Source organism: Rhinolophus hipposideros, assembly GCF_964194185.1.
Source record: "Rhinolophus hipposideros genome assembly, chromosome: 11".
NCBI lineage: Eukaryota > Metazoa > Chordata > Mammalia > Chiroptera > Rhinolophidae > Rhinolophus > Rhinolophus hipposideros.
In genome coordinates this window covers 9,366,994-9,385,500 of record NC_138057.1, presented here as the reverse complement: position 1 = coordinate 9,385,500, position 18,507 = coordinate 9,366,994, and the positions used below count along the sequence as shown (strand labels likewise).

The 18,507-nt window shown below is 40.0% G+C and overlaps 1 protein-coding gene across 1 annotated transcript in view; it reads left to right on the top strand.

Annotated features, from left to right (window-relative positions):
- ACO1 (aconitase 1) overlaps positions 1-18,507 on the top strand; it is a 52,965-nt gene that overhangs the window by 27,670 nt on the left and 6,788 nt on the right. The window contains exons 7-18 of the mRNA XM_081066044.1: positions 142-281; positions 1,964-2,135; positions 5,009-5,109; positions 6,307-6,423; positions 7,574-7,733; positions 8,829-8,964; positions 9,393-9,477; positions 10,284-10,440; positions 11,647-11,771; positions 13,699-13,803; positions 14,547-14,689; positions 16,330-16,477. Of these exons, the coding sequence (XP_080922170.1) occupies positions 142-281; positions 1,964-2,135; positions 5,009-5,109; positions 6,307-6,423; positions 7,574-7,733; positions 8,829-8,964; positions 9,393-9,477; positions 10,284-10,440; positions 11,647-11,771; positions 13,699-13,803; positions 14,547-14,689; positions 16,330-16,477 (1,589 nt within the window). The remainder of the gene's footprint in view (positions 1-141; positions 282-1,963; positions 2,136-5,008; positions 5,110-6,306; positions 6,424-7,573; positions 7,734-8,828; positions 8,965-9,392; positions 9,478-10,283; positions 10,441-11,646; positions 11,772-13,698; positions 13,804-14,546; positions 14,690-16,329; positions 16,478-18,507) is intronic.

Sequence of the window (18,507 nt, the reverse complement as noted above, 5' to 3'; positions counted from 1 at the left end):
TAACTGCTCTTTATAGAAACATAACTCTGTACTAGTACAACATTGTAACTGGGTTTATTACCTATTAATAGCACTGAATTATGCCTGAGGGATATAGTGAGAAATAATGAAAGCATTATTTTATCCTGCCACTCCTTGCAGGTGTGGGTGGTATTGAAGCAGAAGCTGTCATGCTGGGCCAGCCAATCAGCATGGTGCTTCCCCAGGTGATTGGCTACAGGCTTATTGGAAATCCCCACCCTCTGGTAACATCCACTGACATCGTGCTAACCATCACCAAGGTAACATATGCTGCCTCTTCTCTGGTCTTGGAGTCACGGTGACAAACAGGGAGGAAATACATGATAGAGTGCCTCTTGGTTTCCATATGCTCTGGGAATGCTAGAAAACTATGTTGATGACTTTAAAAAGAGATGGGATAAAGGAGAATTCTATGGTTACGTTTTAGATAATTGTGTTCATTTTACTCTTCTGCATGGATCTTTTTCTTTAAAAAAAAACTGTTTTAAAATTGTGAAATAGTTCAAATACACAGAAGTGAAAAGGACATTCATATGCCTAAATCTGTAGATTTAATAAATGATAATACATGTTTGCTTCAGGGCTCTCTCTATATGTATACTTTTGAAGAAATAAAATGTAATATTTATGGCTAAAACCATCTGCCCCTTCCTAGAAATATATCCTGAGGTTGTAACAATCATTCCCATGCATGTGATTATACTTTTACTACCTTTTCCCCCATGGTTCTTCTTGATATGTAAATAACAAACTCTTTTTATGAATGATGTTTGACTTTTTTTATCCATCCCCTTCTCTGTATTGTAAGTTATATTATTGTAACAGATGTTTCTCCAAGATGGAAAATATGTTTTTCTTTTTCTTTAGCACTTTTAGGAAATAATCCTTTTTTTGTGTTTTGCTTGCTTTGCATAAAGAGGGCAGTTTCATTTTGAAAGATTATTAGAAAAGTAATTTTTTTATTACCACAAGTATAATATATTTTCTGGTTGTATAGTTTGGAGACTTGGGGTATTTGGCATGGCCAAAAACAGTTTCTCTTTCACTTAATCTATGCGGAATTTGGAATTGGATTATTTGAACACTGGAGTTTATCATAGATGTCTGTGCATTGTTCTTCAAATGTGGAATAATATGACTTGCTCACATGATGTGGCAAATTCCACATAACCCAAAGAGCCTGTCCATGTAATTGTCCACAGTTCATGGAACTGACTTCATGTAAGGCCAAGTCAGTCACGGAGGCCAGGCCCTTGCCAGTGGCTCCCGTGGAAAAGATATGGGAATCAGACTATTGGATCTTTTGGTTACATTAGACCTGTACCTGTGTTCAGGAAATTTGTTCATTATACCCTTGAAAGCAGCCATTTACTTACTTAGTGCAAGTCATTATTTATTTGGGTTGAAGGAATTTAATTTTTAGCTCTTCTAGGTACTTCTAGCAATCTCATCAGAGAGAAAGAGTGTTTCTCATTTTGAAAAATGTTTCTTGATGTTATTTGTATTTTTGGCATTATCTCTTTATCTTGTTTTGGAAGAACTGTTTTGACCCAATGTTAGGTTTACAGGAGAGTTTGTGTAAAGATAATGCAGAGTCCCTGTTACCTTTCTCTGGGCTTCCCCAAATGTTACGTTACGTAACCGTGGTTCGTGGTACATTTATCAAAATGAAGATGTTAACATTGTTATGACACTATTAACTAAGAAGCTTAACCAATTTTTTCAGTAATATCCCTTTCTGTTCCAGTATCCAATCAAGAACATCATGTTATATTTAGTTGGCATTACTTTTTAAGCTCTACTTTTTAAAGTCATCAAAAATATGTTGAGCTAACTTATGGTTTGTATTTACTCACAAGATTAGTTTATAAGAATTACAAGGTGATAGTTCTGATGGTAGATATGGTCTGTCAACTCAGAAACTTTCTATTCCACTGCTCAGCACCTCCGCCAGGTTGGGGTAGTAGGCAAATTTGTTGAGTTCTTCGGGCCAGGAGTAGCCCAGTTGTCCATCGCTGACCGAGCTACGATTGCCAACATGTGTCCAGAATATGGAGCAACTGCTGCCTTTTTCCCGGTTGATGAAGTTAGTATCAGGTACCTGGTACAGACAGGTAAGTGCAGTACTGTGAAAGAAGAAGGTAAAGTTTGGCAGAACACTGAAAATTGGAGCAATGCCTTCTGCCTCTGCCCCTTGGAGTGCATTGGGTCAGATTTACAGATACTTTTTCTTCTCTCTGTGGAATCAAAATAGCTGTTGGGATTTCAGAAGATAGGAAGTAGACATGGTGTGGCCAGTAGAAAGAGCTCAGATACACTGGAAGCCTAGATAGTTGTACTGGTCCTCTACTACTAGTTATTTGACATGAAACAAGTAATGGTGACTGCTGTCTGCGGGGCATCTGCTGTGTGCCAGGCACTTGGTATGCATTTTCTCGCATGTTTAATGGATCTGTCAGGTAGTTTGATTGATTAGTTAATTAACTGATAGGAGAGAAAACCCAGGATAAGACAGGTGGGGTAAATATCCAGAGCCAATAAATAATGGAGCTAGAATCCAAACCTGAGGCCACCTAGCTCCAAACAGGGACAGCACTCCACGAGCCCCCTAGCAGGGCTGGCCAAAAGGTAAAATGAAAGACTGCATCTGAAGCCGTTTTGAAATGTCAGTAATTCTTGTACTCTATATATTTGTTTAGAAATTTGACTTTAACTTTGAATAGAGTTTTTTTCCTCAAGTTTAGTTTTTAAAATTAGCCATTCATTTAATACATTATCAGGATCCAGTCTAAGTCCCAGAGATACAGAGTGAACAAGATGAAGTCTCTGTCCTCATGGAGTTTACATTCCAGTGAGGGAGATAGACAGTGAACAAGTAAACAAATCAATAAGTATTTATATGGTATTATATTTATAAGGTGATGAAGAAGAAAGTTGAATAACCTGAAGGTGCTCTTTTATACATAGGAAGATTAGCAAAGGGCTCTTGGAAGTGCAATTTCAACGGGTGTCTGAGTGACGTGGGAGGATAAACCATGGGAAGTGGTGGAAGAGGTATTTTCCAGGCAGAAGAAACCATAGATGCAAAGGCCCGAGAGAGAGACAGGCACAGTGTGTTCAGGGGACAGCAGAGAGACCTGTGTCCCCAGAGCCGAGGGTCAAGGCCATGGCAGGTGAGGTCAGGGAGGGGCCAGGCTGGGGACAGATCCACATAGTAGGCCACTGTGGGCAATTAGAATTTATTCTAAACATTCGAAGAAGCCTCTGGGTCATTTTGAGTGAGAAGGTAACGTGAAATAATTTTATTTTTAATAACTCATTCTGTGTAACAAAGATGGGGATCTTTTGTTTTCCAAGTGACTCTTAAAATTATAACTAAGTTATTCAGGAGAAAAGAACAAACTTGGGCCTTCTCATCCATATCCAGTGTTTACCATTGAAGGATTCCAATGGCCGGTGTTTCTTTTGAAATATTGGTAGTAGTGGGCATTTAAGATAAGAGCTGGGCCAAGTTATTTCGGCAAAACTGGGAAGGATAGGGGCAAGTGCACATCTCATAATAAGGTTTCCTAAGAATCTTACAAACTCCAAGTAAACCCATATCTTCTCCCTGATTTTCCTGAGGAAAATCCTTTTGAGTAGTTAAGGTTGTGATGAAAAAGTTTCTTTTAAAAAATGTTTTTATTACATGTAACCACATTGAAATTGATTAATTGATACCTCCCTTGATCCCCAAAGGATTTGAAGTGAAAAAGATACAGAAATTAAAGAACAGAATAAATAGTTGAGAGAATCAACCTAAAGAAGAGAAAGGAAGGGATGCTCGGAAGGAGAAAGCTGCAAAATGTATCCAGAGCTAAGATTCGTTTTTATGGCTCTGGGGGGCCCACTAACCTTCTTAGTGATCTGGCACCAAATCTGAAGCATCTATTAAACTGAACCAAACATACCACTTCAGAGAAGTAGAACCCTTTCTCATACGTAAGAGACATTTTTCCTGTGCATCTTCATGAAGAGATGGCATGGGACATAACGAACAGTAAGCTCAACAACAGGTCATGACAAATATGTTAATGAAGCTCAGACAGTCAGCTTTTATGAGGCCCATGTTGAAAGCTGATGACCTTTACGATTCAGTTAAAAGAAACAGGAAAACAAAAAGTGCTAATCTGTTGTGGGTCCACAAATCAAGCTTTCATTCAGACTGTCTTATCCATCTGTCAGAGAAATGGGTGGACTGTGTGTCCATTGGGCATACGTCATGAGTATTATCTCCTATAACCAGGGTCTTGAAAAAATTAAAGGCAGAGTGTTCAGGGTCACATTCCTGGTGATACAGCATTACGAGTTAAGACTTTGGACTTTGGAGTCAAGCTCAGGTGCGGATCCTGGTTCTATCATTTACTGGCTACATTCCATGGCAAAGTTACTTCGTCTTCTTGAGCCACTATTTTCTCATCTATAAATGGGAATAATAACAGGACTTGTCCCATAAGGTCGTGAAAGGATTAGAGACTGAGGTAATGCATTCAAAACATTTCGCACACAGTGCCGGACACACAGGAAGCGCTCAAAGCTGGTAGTTTGAGGTGGGAGTCGGGTGGATTATTATTTTTAACAGTAATAACATGGATTGCTGAGTCTGGCCAGTTGAAGGCAGAGGCATTGGTGTGCTTTGAGAATGAACTAAAGCTTAGGATCCTCCTAGTTAAAGAGCATAATAAAGAGAAGGGGAGTGTTTATAGGTGAGACTAGAATCTTACAGTCTCTTCGGTAGGAACAACAGGTCAGTTAATGGCCCCTAATAAACAGTAGCATCAGCTAGAGTGTCAGCCTATTAGCCTGAACACTAACATATCAGCAGATCTGTTGTGTGTAAGTGAAATGCATAGTACTAGTATAATTGCTGATAAAGGCAGTAGTTTAAGGTCTTTCACCAGGAAATACTAATAGCTATCACTTGTTACCTGTTAAAATGCCCATTTAGGTCGTGATGAAGAAAAGGTAAAGCGCATTAAAAAGTATCTTCAGGCTGTAGGAATGTTTCGAGATTTCAGTGACTCCTCTCAAGACCCAGACTTTGCCCAGGTAGGAGAGCCCCTTCACTGAACATGTGTTCTTCCTCAAGTCTGTGATTTTAGTTCTGTGTGGTTTTTTTTTGGGGGGTGTAGTTGTAGAAAATTTGTCATTGCCAAGTCGTTGCTGGATAACGGGGTGTTCAAAGGCTGAAAAATCAAAAGCTAAGGAACTGTGAACATAAAACAATATAACTTCTTCTATTCTTCTTGGCCATTAGGTTGGGTTGGGTGTGCTCCCCTTTTTTGAACTACTGATTTACACCTCTTATGTAGAAGACCTTGGAAGAAAGACTTCACTGGAAGCAATAGAGCTATTTAAAGGCTATTAAGTTCATCATTATTATACATGGGGAAAGAAATGGAGGTGCGAACATACTGATTACCGTGTTTCCCCGAAAATAAGACCTAGCCGGACCATCAGCTCTAATGTGTCTTTTGGAGCAAAAATTAATATAAGATCCGGTTTTATTTTACTATAATATAAGATTGGGTCTTTAATATAATAAAATATAATATAATACAATGCAATGCAATACAATACAATACAACATAATACAAATACAAATGTTAATTTTTGCTCCAAAAAAGCATTAGAGCTGATTGTCCAGTCCAGCTAGGTCTTATTTTCGGGGAAACAAAGTAGCTCTGACTTACCCAGCGACTTATCTTCATTCATTTTCTAGGGTGCAAACTAAATCCACATTTTTCTCAGCAGCCAAGATTAGAGGGTATACTAGACGTGAGACCCTTGTTTTCTTTCATTACATTGAGGGAAGGAAATATTCCATGAGACTAAAGCCCATTTCCTAATATTGATGACTTAATGGCTGCATCCCTCCCAAATCATCTTTAAAAAGTATAATGGTTTGTGTATCACTTCAATAGAAAACCCATGTCAGATTAAGATAAAATAAAATTAAAAGGATCTGTGAGCTGCATTGCAAAGATGGACGAGTGGTAAACACAGCAGCAGCTACACTGGCCACCCTGGTCTTCCTGAGAGGTGACAAGGCTTCTTGCCTGTTCCATGCAACCCAAGTGAATCTTTGCAAATTCATCCCTTACGTGTTAAAAACATCCACTTCCTTGGTTTTGAATGTAGTGATTTAGTTTGTTTTCATTGTTGTGGTGTTTTAAATTCTCTGGCAGGGCTTGAGTTTTTTCTTTGTGGGTATAATGTCAATTCTACTTTTCTGTGGGGGGACAGGTTGTGGAATTAGATCTGAAAACAGTGGTGCCTTGCTGCAGCGGACCCAAAAGGCCTCAGGACAAAGTCGCCGTGTCGGACATGAAAAAGGACTTTGAGAGCTGCCTTGGAGCCAAGGTAGGGGCCCAGGAGAGGCTGTAGAAATCAGCCCCAACCCCGCCCCACCTGGCTGCTTAGTGCCAGGCTTCTTCTCACCTCCCTCAGTGATGAATCTCTCTGAAGCTTGGCAATGAAGGCATGTCTTCTCCATCCTGAAGTCCTAATGCCTCTCCCATCTGCCGGGAGCCAAGCAGTTTCCTTAGAGCACTTGACCATGTACAAACACAGCTCATCCCACCATTTTAAAAGTGTATCTCCTTTGCACTTTACTCTCACCACATTGTTCATTCTGCTTGTCCAAGCTTTTCTGGCCATTGTACTTTTGTTCATGTCATTTCCTGCTTGCAGATCTCTTCCCTACCTGCATATCTTAATCCATCAGCTCCTCCACGATGTGGCTTCAGGTATCACAGCAGAAAGTCATTCTCCTGCATTTGAACCTTCATGGCACTTGGTCTGAAATCCTTTGATAATGGCATTCCATATTCCTTAACTTACATTTTTGGTACTTTATATTATTTGCATGTCTGATTTCCCTTACTGGATTATATTTGAGGATGGGATTTCTGTCAGAATCACTTCTATATCCTACAAAGTACCTAGCATAACATCCCGTATACAGTAGATTGTCCATGAAAATGTCCCAAATGAATGATTAAGGTGTGTGATTGGGTATACCGAATGTTCTGTTGTCCTTTTGTTTGCCTTATTAAATATGATTAGTTGAATCCGACCAAAATGGTTCCTTTTTCTAAATTTCTATCAAGTTAGAATCAGTGGCCTCAGTCTATATCCATTAAACTACAGTAATGTCATTGAGTTCCAATTAGATTAACTTTGACCTAAGTTCATAGTTTTAGCGTTTCCATTTTTCAGATAGGAAGGAAGGAATTGTTCATTTCAAAGTAGAAGAGTAAGATTCAGAATCATGACTGCCTTTCGTAAAGATTTTAAAAGACTAAAGAGAACTTTAATTTTTCTATAGCACTTCACAGTTTACCGGCCAAGATATTTATGTTTTGCTGAGAATTGCCCCTTCAAATTATAATTCCCAAATTATAAATTATATATATATATATAAAACTGTAATTATATATATATAACTATAATTTTATATATATATATATATATATATTTTTTTTTTTTTTCCCTTCCGTCCTTTTCATAGCAAGGGTTTAAAGGATTCCAGGTTGTTCCGGAGCATCATAACAATCATACGACGTTTATCTATGATAACAGCGAATTCACCCTTGCTCATGGTTCTGTGGTGATCGCCGCCATTACCAGCTGCACTAACACGAGTAATCCATCTGTGATGTTAGGAGCCGGTAAGTGCATTTGAAATCTGCCTCATGGCCATGTGGATATGTGAGTGGACATCTCCCAGGACGTGCCCCAGTTGCTTAACTGAGTTCTACATGTAGTTCCCGGAACCTTGTCTTTTCCAGATGCAGGGATTTATTGGCCCAGAAATCTTTACACATTAAATAGTGTCCAAAGCAAGGTATGTAAAGTAGAATACACAATGTATAATAGTGTTTAGAATTAACACTGAAACTAAGTAGAATGTCAAAAAAACGGGTGAATTTCTGGAAAAGCCTAGAATCTTATGTCGGACTAGAGGAAAAATAACTGTTCTCCTGTCACAGACTGTTTTCTGTAAGACCCGATAGACCTTCCTGTACAGTGGAATTTAGACTATCTTAGATGTATTGTCAAGTGCCTCTGAGTTAGGGTGCAGGGTACTGGTTGATTTAACACTCACCTGCCTATTATGCAACTCTGGTTAAGTAGTTAATATTTCCATGCACAGTTTCATTACTGTAAGGTCTCTTTAGTTTCCTTACTACAAGTTGCCAACTTGTCTGTAGCTTTTTGTCTCTTTATACCCTTACTCCTCATTTCTTTCCTACTTCTGTGATACATCCTGAGACAGAGCATCGAGTGTCACTGGCATAGTCTCTGTATTTGCTGAACGTCCAGTGGCCCGGGAGCTCTTGGTCTTTCACTTGAAGAAATATCTGAGGACTAGATTTTTATTTCTAGACTGACTGTACATAATTCATATACTTGAAGGAAGGGCCCGTCCAATTATAATTTTCATCCAAATAAAACATAATTAGAAAGGTGCTTTCCCTCCAAAAATTAAAAACTCAAACAGTTTTAGGTTTATCTCTTAAAAAAAAAAAAGCACGTCTCTTTCTTCATTTCCATGACAAATTTTGAGTTTACTGCATGCATGTGAATGAGTTTGGGCCAGTAAGCTTTTGATTTCTATTAGGCAGCAGAAAGTGCCAACATGAATGGAGCATCATCAGGCAGTGGCAGGAAATGCAGACTGAAAAGTCAGTTTCTTTGCCAAACTGTTTCTGGCACCTGGAGTAGGCGGCCCCCACACCATGTCTGTGTTTACCATTTCACAGGATTGTTAGCAAAGAAAGCTGTGGATGCTGGCCTGAGCGTGAAGCCTTACATCAAAACTAGCCTGTCTCCTGGAAGTGGTGTGGTCACCTACTACCTGCGAGAAAGCGGAGTCATGCCTTATCTGTCTCAGCTTGGGTGAGGGAGAATTTTCTTTTACACCATTGCTTTTGTTGTATTTTATTCCACATGTTTCTTGCTACGTCACCTTGTTATAGATATAAGCTTATATGAGGGTATCTAATGGCACAGTCTTTTGTTAGACGGTGAGTAGACTTAAACCCTTGCATTCCGACAGAGTAGGGCACTTTTCAAAACTTTAGATCATTCTATTAGACTCATTTTTATAAGTTACTCAAAAAGGAGTCTAATAGAATGGTCTTGAATGGATGAATAATATATCAAAATGCTGCCAATAATGAAAGCTTTATAGAAACAGCGCTGTACTAAACTTACTGTTACTGTCTGCACTGCTGTCCTGTTTAAATCAGTGGTCTCTAGGAACTGTTACCGCAGAAGGGCTCGCTGAGAATTATCTCTATCTGTGCTTGTCTTTCTGCACCCAGGTTTGATGTGGTGGGCTACGGATGCATGACGTGCATTGGCAACAGTGGACCCTTGCCTGAACCTGTGGTGGAAGCCATCACACAGGTAATTACAGAGGAGCCCGTGGGTCTTCAGAGCTGCTGTGTCTTTTCATATGATATGTGACCAAAATGCTGGTAATTTCACGAAGACCCAGGGAAGCAGGGGATGTGGTTAGATGTATGGTCTTCAGAGTCCAGCAGTATAACCTCAGGCAAGTAAATTAACCTCTTTGTGCTTGAGTTTTCCCAACTGTAAATTGGAGATGATACTAGTACCTGTTTCATGGAGTTGTGAGTTGAGCATTAAGATGATAATGGACATGAAACACTTAGTGTGGTGCCTGGATACAGGTGCTTAATAAATGCAGGTTTTGACTACAGAGGGCTCCAGAATGGTCTCTTCCTGGTAATCTGAAAACTGGTTCAAAACCAGAGAAGTCTCCACACAAATGAATGTAAACTACATTTCATTGACTTGATTTTTGTCCCACACATTCTGTGGCATTGAGAAATATTATTTGGTTAGCTTTGTATGAATTTTGGAATCCATGTAAGTCAATGTGGCTTCCTTGACCTTCCAACTTTTAAACTTTCCCAACTGTTCTTGGGCTCCAGGCAGCAAAATAACCAGGATGTTGCCTTCTGACCTATCTGGTATTTTCTCATGAGCAGAAACCACTAAACATGTTGCTCTGTGTCTTCTGACCCAGAGTATCTCCCAGAGGGACACCCTATAGGGGACATGACCAGGTGAAAGGGAAGCTTAAAGAGCTACATCCAGGTGGTGGGAAAACTTTGCAAATGGCCAAAAATATGCAGCCTGGGCGATACCTTTTCTTTCTGACCTGATTTTTCTCTTGCCTTACACAGGGAGACCTTATAGCTGTTGGAGTACTATCTGGAAACAGGAATTTTGAAGGTCGAGTCCACCCCAACACCCGGGCCAACTATTTAGCGTCTCCGCCCTTAGTAATAGCATATGCAATTGCTGGCACCATCAAAATTGACTTTGAGAAAGAGCCGTTGGGTAAGATTTTATTTGTGTGGTTACAAGTTTTTTCCCAATGAATTTGAAAATATTATTGAAAGAAAATGTTTTTCTTCATAGATAATGAAGCCTAGAACTTCCAGAGATAAGATGAAAAGAAGGAAAGTCTTTTCTTTATTCCCCAGTATACAACTAAGACATAACTGAAATAAGCAAAAATTTCCTAAAAGGCGAGGGATAACAAAAGGGAAATAAATTTGAAAAGTTATAGCTTTCTATTCTGGCTTCTTCTCTAGTTCCTCTCTTTCTAACTCCTGCTTTAATCTAATGATAGGCATTGTTTTAATTTATCTTCTGTAGGAACACATTCCACATAGTTTCACTTCTCAAAGTTCAGCAGATGCTTTGTCTCCTTTCCTCTGGTCTTCTTTTTTTGTATCCCTTCCTCAATCCATTCTAAGCAGATTAGCTAATATGAAAACAATGCCCCTTTAAAATTTACTTTTAGGACATTATAACTTCAGAGATACAATTGTTCCTCATTGTATGTGGACTCCATATTTGCACATTTCCCTATTCCGTAAAATCTGTTTTAACCCCCAAATCAGTGCTCATTATGCTTCCATGGTCATTCACAGACATGCACGGAGTGGGGGAACTTTGAGTCATTCAATGTGCACGTTCTCAGCTGAAATCAAATGAGGCAGTGCTCTGCCTTCTTATTTCAGCTGTCATATTAGACATGAGTATCCTGTTTGTGGTCTCTTTGATGCCATCTTGTTCACATTTTTGTGCTTTCTGTTGGTGATTGCATCATTAAAAAAGGCCCTAAGTGTAGTGCTGAAGTGCTGGCTAGTGTTCCTAAACCCAATAAGCCTGTAATGTGCTTCGTGTCACACAGGCTCCATTCAGGCACGAGTTATAGTGCTGTCGGTGGTGAGTTCAATGTTAATGAGTCAACAATTATAATAAATAGTTATATTAAAGAAGGTGTGTGTAAACACACCTAACACACATAAAGTAAGGTTATATGTTGATCGGTTGACAAAAATGTTATTATAAGCAGAGGCTTTCAGAAACCTAACTCTGTATTTCCTCTGGGGACAGTGATTCAGTATTCACAATTGGAGTATGTGCATGGACTTCAGAGACCATAACTACCTTGAAGAATGAGGCTTGACTATGTAATAATGAAAAAGGGGTACTCAATGAAGTTTTTCTCATTAATAAACATTTTTCCCCCAGGGGTAAATGCAAAGGGACAACAGGTATATCTGAAGGATATCTGGCCAACTAGAGAGGAGATCCAGGCAGTGGAGCGTCAGTACGTCATCCCTGGGATGTTCAAGGAGGTCTATCAGAAAATAGAGGTGAGATCCCGCCCAACCCGCCCCATTGAGCTTAGGGAAAGCCACTCCTTTGTGTCATCTCTCAAGATCTTGCGGCCAGTGGGGGTGTAAACTATACAACGTGGCATGTATTTCTTCAGAGAACTAAGGGAATGGTTCTCAGTCATTTTTCTCCTGTGACTCACATTTTTACAAACCCCACACTCCCCAGATGTTCCCAGATCTGGACAAGTGGGTGGCAGCCTCAAGTTGAAAGGCCTCAGGTTTTGTGTGATTCCTGGGCAGCACTCCATAACTCTCCTTTTCTCACCTGGGGTGTTGCGACAACTGTGGTTGAGGATCACTTAGGTTACTATCATGTGTCACTGAGATGGAGTCAATTAATGGAATGCACCTCTCAGAATTATTTGGATGCTTTAGAATGAATGAATGAATGCCACTCAGTAAGAAACACCAAACTGTAAAATAAATAAAACTTTCTGTGCATTTTACAAATAGGGAGAAAATATATGGGGCTCAGTATTATTTTCTGAGACCCTTGGATGTTATTTCTTTCCCTGCTTTCTGTGTTTGGCTGACCCAAGGGCAGCTGACTGGAGCTTGGCTTTGAAATAAAAGAGCAGACTGGGGAGAAGGGTCAAACAGGGATCATACGCAAGCACTGTGCCCTCCCACAAGGGGCTCTTTGGGAAATGGTCTGAGAGAGTGTGGTGCGCATTGGATTAAATGCATTCCTTCAAAGGCTGAGTTTATGGACCCATAGAAAGAATTCAAGATAATTTTAGTGTATACCATGTTTCCCCGAAAATAAGAACGGATCTTATGTTAAGTTTTGCTCCAAAAGACACATTAGGGCTTATGTTCTTCCTGAAAAATCATGCTAGGGCTTACTTTCCGGTTAGGTCTTATTTTCAGGGAAACACAGTAGCAGCTGTCATTTGCTATCCAATGAACATGTGACCGGGAAGTCTACTTCCCCAAATCTTCAGAGAGTAAATAATTTCCCCTTTAGTACAGTCTGGATTATTATTTAAGTTACACTTGTAAGTATATGGATTAGTTATCTATTGCTGTATAACAAGTTACATCAAAACTTAGCGGGTTAAAACAGCAAGCATTTATTATCTCACAGTTTCTGTGGATCAGAAATGCAAGTACAGCTTAACTGGGTGCCTCTGCCTTCACAAGGCTCCAGTCAAGGTGTCATCTGGGGCTACAGCTTATCTGAAGGCTCAACTGGGGGAAGATGTACTTCTGAGGGCCCTCACGTGATTGTTGGCAGGATGAAGTGCCTCACAGGCTGTTGAACTGAGGTAAGGTAAGGGCCTCAGTTCCTCAATGACTGTTAGCCAGAGGCCTCCCTTAGTGATTTGCTGGTGGGTCTCTTCACAGCTCTCAACATGGCAGCTGGCTTCCATCAGGGCAAGCAAGCGAGAGAGCAAGAGGGGCTGAGAGAGACAGAAGGCAAAGTCTCTTTATGACCTAATCTTGGAAATAAGTCCCTTTATTCTTATTCAGCCCACATTCAGCAGGAAGGGCTCACTTTAGGTTGTGAATCCCAGGGGATGGGGGTTCTTGGGGACCATCTTAGAGGCTGCCTGTCACAGTACATGTGCATTTTTAAGTTATTTAACATGGCATTGTCTTAGAATAAAGGGACTCTTGTGTATGACTAAAAGAAGAAAAATTTGTATTGTACTCTTAGCTTGAATACCGTGTTTCCCTGAAAAGAAAACCTAACCGGAAAATAAGCCCTAGCATGATTTTTCAGGATGACAGCCCCTGAACCGTAAGCCCTAATGTGTCTTCTATGTCTTTTAAAACCTTAATATAAGACCAGGTCTTATTTTCGGAGAAACATAGTATATGTTTTATGTTTATGTGTTACATTTTCCTTGGAATAGAATGTAATTATAATAGGTTGGCTCTTTCTTTTTTTGTTTTTCAGACTGTGAACGAAAGCTGGAATGCCTTAGCAGCCCCATCAGATAAGCTGTATTACTGGAATCCCAAATCTACATATATTAAGTCACCACCATTCTTTGAAAACCTGGTATGACTTTTTATTGTTTAACAAAATGAGTTCTTCAAAAGGCTTCTTTCCTTATAAAATCTACACTATTATCCCATACCCTTGCTTTGACTACCCATTTCATTAAAACCTCTACAAACCTAAGCAAGTAATAGTGGATGGGGAGAGTTTTGGGAAGCTGGGATATTTGGCTAGTGGGCCTACAATTTCCCTGGCCAGGGTTTCCGTGTGGCTGTGTAGAGACACTCTGGAGATCAGGTGCCACCTGGACATAAATGCAGTGAAGTCTGAGGGATGTTCCAGGAAAGCATTCCCAGGGCCTGCCATATTAAAAACTCACACCCGTAAAACCAAGGAAGTCTACCTGAAACTGATGATTAAGGAGTCCATCAATCATCCTGGGTGGGTGCCTGTGGTAAGGGGATGGGAGTAGAAGTCAGAATTCCAGTTGTCCTCAGCATCTGAGGTGTTCTGTAGATGTGGAGAAAGAGAATGTCATTGGCAGCTGCAGCCTTGTTGCTTTTGAGGGGACAATGCCAATACTTTGCCTTCCCTTCAAGGGTGAGATGAATGTTTTGAGTAAATTAATTTTACTTTTCTAAGCACCCCTGATAAAACTGGGGGGGGGGGGAGGAACTAGACTTTTCTATGCATTGATGTAGGGCTGTCATCTGGTTCAGGTCCACGGACCACTTCTGTTGAGACTTCCCCGGTGACTTGTTGGAGAAAACCCGGGCAAACACTGTTGTTGTGTTCTTTGCTAGACTTTGGATCTTCAGTCCCCTAAATCTATCGTGGATGCTTATGTGCTATTAAATTTGGGAGATTCAGTAACAACTGACCACATCTCTCCGGCTGGAAATATTGCAAGAAACAGCCCTGCCGCTCGCTACTTAACTAACAGAGGGTAAGTATGTGTGAGATGAGGATGGACTAAAGGCAAACATGGAGAGAATAGACCAGTTTCTCTTTCACGTGGTCTCTTTGGAATCAGTCTCTGGTTTTTCACTGAACTCTGGGGCTCCAGTCCGTCTTTCTGTTTGCTGCTTCAAAGCTTCCATGGGAGAATCTAGCAACATGTGAAACCCATCAAAGGGAGGGAGGACCTTCTTTTTGAGCAAGTGTTGTACTCATTAGACTCAGCTGTCATCCTGGCCCCCAGCTTGGCTAATTATTAAAGCATAAGACTCTGCTCTTAACTTGTGGCAGACGGAGCCTGGTTACACGTGAAACATGCAGCAGGAATATGACCTGAAATGCATTACCTTTTCTGGTTGAGAGACATAGTCTTTACAGACAACTGTTTCGAGGATTTATAGTTCGTGTATTTATTCATCAGTCCTTCAGTCATATACCGATTTTAACAGTTATCATACCAATATTATCTACTGTTTTCTAATATACCCATATTAATCAAAGTTCCAAATCTGACTTAAAATTCCTGGTTCCCATCCCCACCTTCTGAATCAGCTTCTCAGGGATGGGACCCAGAGCCAATTTGAGGAACAAAATCTAACCCAATCTAACAAAATCTAAAGATTTGATTGATGATTGTTGACCGTTTTTGAGACATGGACTCTTTAGGGAATTGAATGAAAGCAAATATAATACCTTCTGCACATATCTACAACATTTGGGATATAATTTCACTGGCTTCTGAAGCCTACTCATAGACTCTCAATCCTCAAATTAAATCTGACCTTTACATCATATTAACACTCACACATCCTAGCATTTTAAGAAACAGCCCAATGAACTGTTCACCATGTTCATTATAAGATGTTGCTCCTCACTTCCCAAAGTTCCTTTTCATTGGGACCCACAGACAAGATTTTTTCTCTGATTTCAGGACCAGGAATAGCTCTGCCTCTTTGGCACTGCTTTGATTTTTATCTTATGAAATTGTAAACCACGTTGCCAGTTGTGTGGCTTCCCTTTACACTGAGTTCCTGATAACCGGGGACAGATTTGAACCTCCTTCTGGCTAGTTTATGGAAACTGTTTTCTATTTCCCCCATTCTTGGCACCACCTCACTGGCTTACCCTGATTATTGTCTTTGCTCCCTTTTTCTTACCCATTTTTTAATATTTTATCTTGTGTGAAACTTTATAGGTTATCCTACTGAATAAATAAAATAAATACTCTTACTAGAGTTCCTCCTGCTTTTTCTACCCAAATTGATAAGACAGAAAGTTGACCCTGGGAGAATTTTTTTTTTATTATTAAATTTATTGGGGTGACAATGGTTAGTAAAGTTACATAGGTTTCAAGCGTATGTGTCTATAATACATCATCTATATATCACATTGTGTGCTCACCACGACCCTGGGAGAATATTGGTTTTTTCCGCCTTTTACCACCCCACTTCTCACCTCGCACTCTGCCCTCAGTTGAAGCTACGGAAACAGCTTGTCTGCTTTGGAGAACAATGCTTGGTAGACTAAGAGAAATATCTGGATTTATGGTTTTTCTCTTTTCTTGGTAGAAGCTAAGTTTAAGCTTCATTCAGTTCACTAAACTAGCCCCTGTCCTGCTTGTATTGTTAGCCTGACTCCACGAGAATTCAACTCCTATGGCTCCCGCCGAGGTAATGATGCCATCATGGCGCGAGGGACATTTGCCAACATTCGCTTATTAAATAAATTTTTGAATAAGCAGGCACCACAGACTATACATCTGCCTTCCGGAGAAATTGTGAGTATTGGGTCTTCTGCTTCCTTGAGAAGCCAGCATGTGTCAGTCTCTGGGTGGCTGTATATTTGCATGGTCACTCTCCTTTTGGTCTTATTTTTCCTTCACAGCCCCATCCTCCTCTTGCTTCCTATAGCCCTCTTGCCAAGTGTCCATGTACATAGAGTTCATCACTGATGGAGATGCCCTTTAAACTGTAAAATCTTCTCTTCCTGCTTAGAGATTCTGCTTCGTGGTTTCACTAAATCTGGTTTCCTGGGAGTTGAGCTTAAAAAGCCTCTGAGTGAAATTTCATCAGAGTACTTGAGGGGAAAATTTCAGGTTAAAGTAGAGGATACTTATCAAGAAGTGCTATTGTATGACTTTATGAGCATTTGATTTAATTCACCATACCATTAGGAAAAGAAGGAATGTAGAGGCTTGTTGGAGGCCTGCTCGGGTCCTAAAGGGAACCATTTGGTTAGCATATTACAGCTGCAGTTGTCTGTTCACAGATGTGAGAGGTTGGGAAAGCCTGTGTTTTGAGTCAGACAAGCCTGGATTCAAGTCCCAGCTCCACCTCATACCAGCAAGCTTTTTCCCTCTCTGAGCCTCATTTTTCTTACCTGTGGAGTAGAAATAATATCTGCCTTGTCAGGCTGTGAGGCTGAAATTTAAATGGAATGAGATATAAAACAGCTAGCTTAGTGTTTGGCACATATGAGTATAGTAGGTCCTCGGTGTCACTTCCTTTCCCAGAGAATGCTGTAAAACTGCTTGAAAATAATTTAGACTACTTGAGAAATAACCTTCTCAACTTATTTTAAAATAATAGTAACTAACATTTAGGTAGAACTTACTATGTTCCAGGTACTGTTCTAAGATGTTTGCATATATTGACTTACCGAATCCTCATAACAAGCCTTTGAGATTGGTACCATCTTTGTCCTTGTTTTAAATTGGGAACCTGAGGCACAGAGAGCTCGTATAACTCCCTAAGATCACAAATGGAGAAGCTGAGATTAAAATCCAAGAAGTCAGGCTTCGAAATCAGCGCTGTTTATCACCACCAAGCTGCCTCACTTGTAACTGATTACGTTTTTATAAAGTGAACTCTTCATAGATAATCATCGATCACGGGACCCATCACCAAGTCAATGCCCAGTAGATATTTGTCCAGTGAAAGCAGGGATAATAAACTATTAAATGAAGAAGATACAATTAAATGGTGGAATGCCCAAGAGCCCAAGGGGAGGACTTGCAGTTATAGACGTTGAGGGCGGGCTACTGACTATCTCAGCGAGCCTCATGTATTTACAATCCCTGCCATGACATAGAACTTCTAGTCAGATGCTTAGTGCTTCTTCTTAAATAAGGAGACAGAATCAGAGATGAACAGACATTTGAGCCAATCTTTGAACTTGAAAGATAGACCTAGACCAAGAACAGAGGAAACGGAAAGGAAACAGAAATAATGCAATGAATAGAAAGAACTGTAAGAAAAAAATTGTTTCCTCAGAGTGATGAGATTAGTTTCTGTTGTTATAAAGTAGTCAGAGGACAAGAAAGTGCTCTTTAAATTTAAAAAAAAAAAAGAAGTCCCTCAAAAATTTTTCAGAGAAAGTCAGAATATAGAACAGAAAGATAAAGGAAAAATTAGAGAGAAAATGTAAGAAAATTAAAGACTGAATTGAGGAGGCCCAACATCTGACTCAAGAGACATGCTAAAAAGAAAAGAAAGAAAATTACCAAGAAAGTAACACAAGAAAAACTCCCCGACTACAAGATCGAAGACTCCAGATTGAAAAGTCCACTGAATGCCCAGGGCCAGCAAAATGATTAAAGATGACCCACTCCAAGTCATATCATTATGAAGTTGAGAACAGCAGAGATGAGATGATCTAGAAATTTCTGGAGAGGGAAAAACAGCTTACGTACAATATGCTGGGGATCAGAAATGCTGAAAGCAACACTGGAAACTTAGACTGATTTACATCCTAAAATTCTGTGTCCCTCAGACTACCAGTCAAGTGAAATTAAAGTAGTAACACATT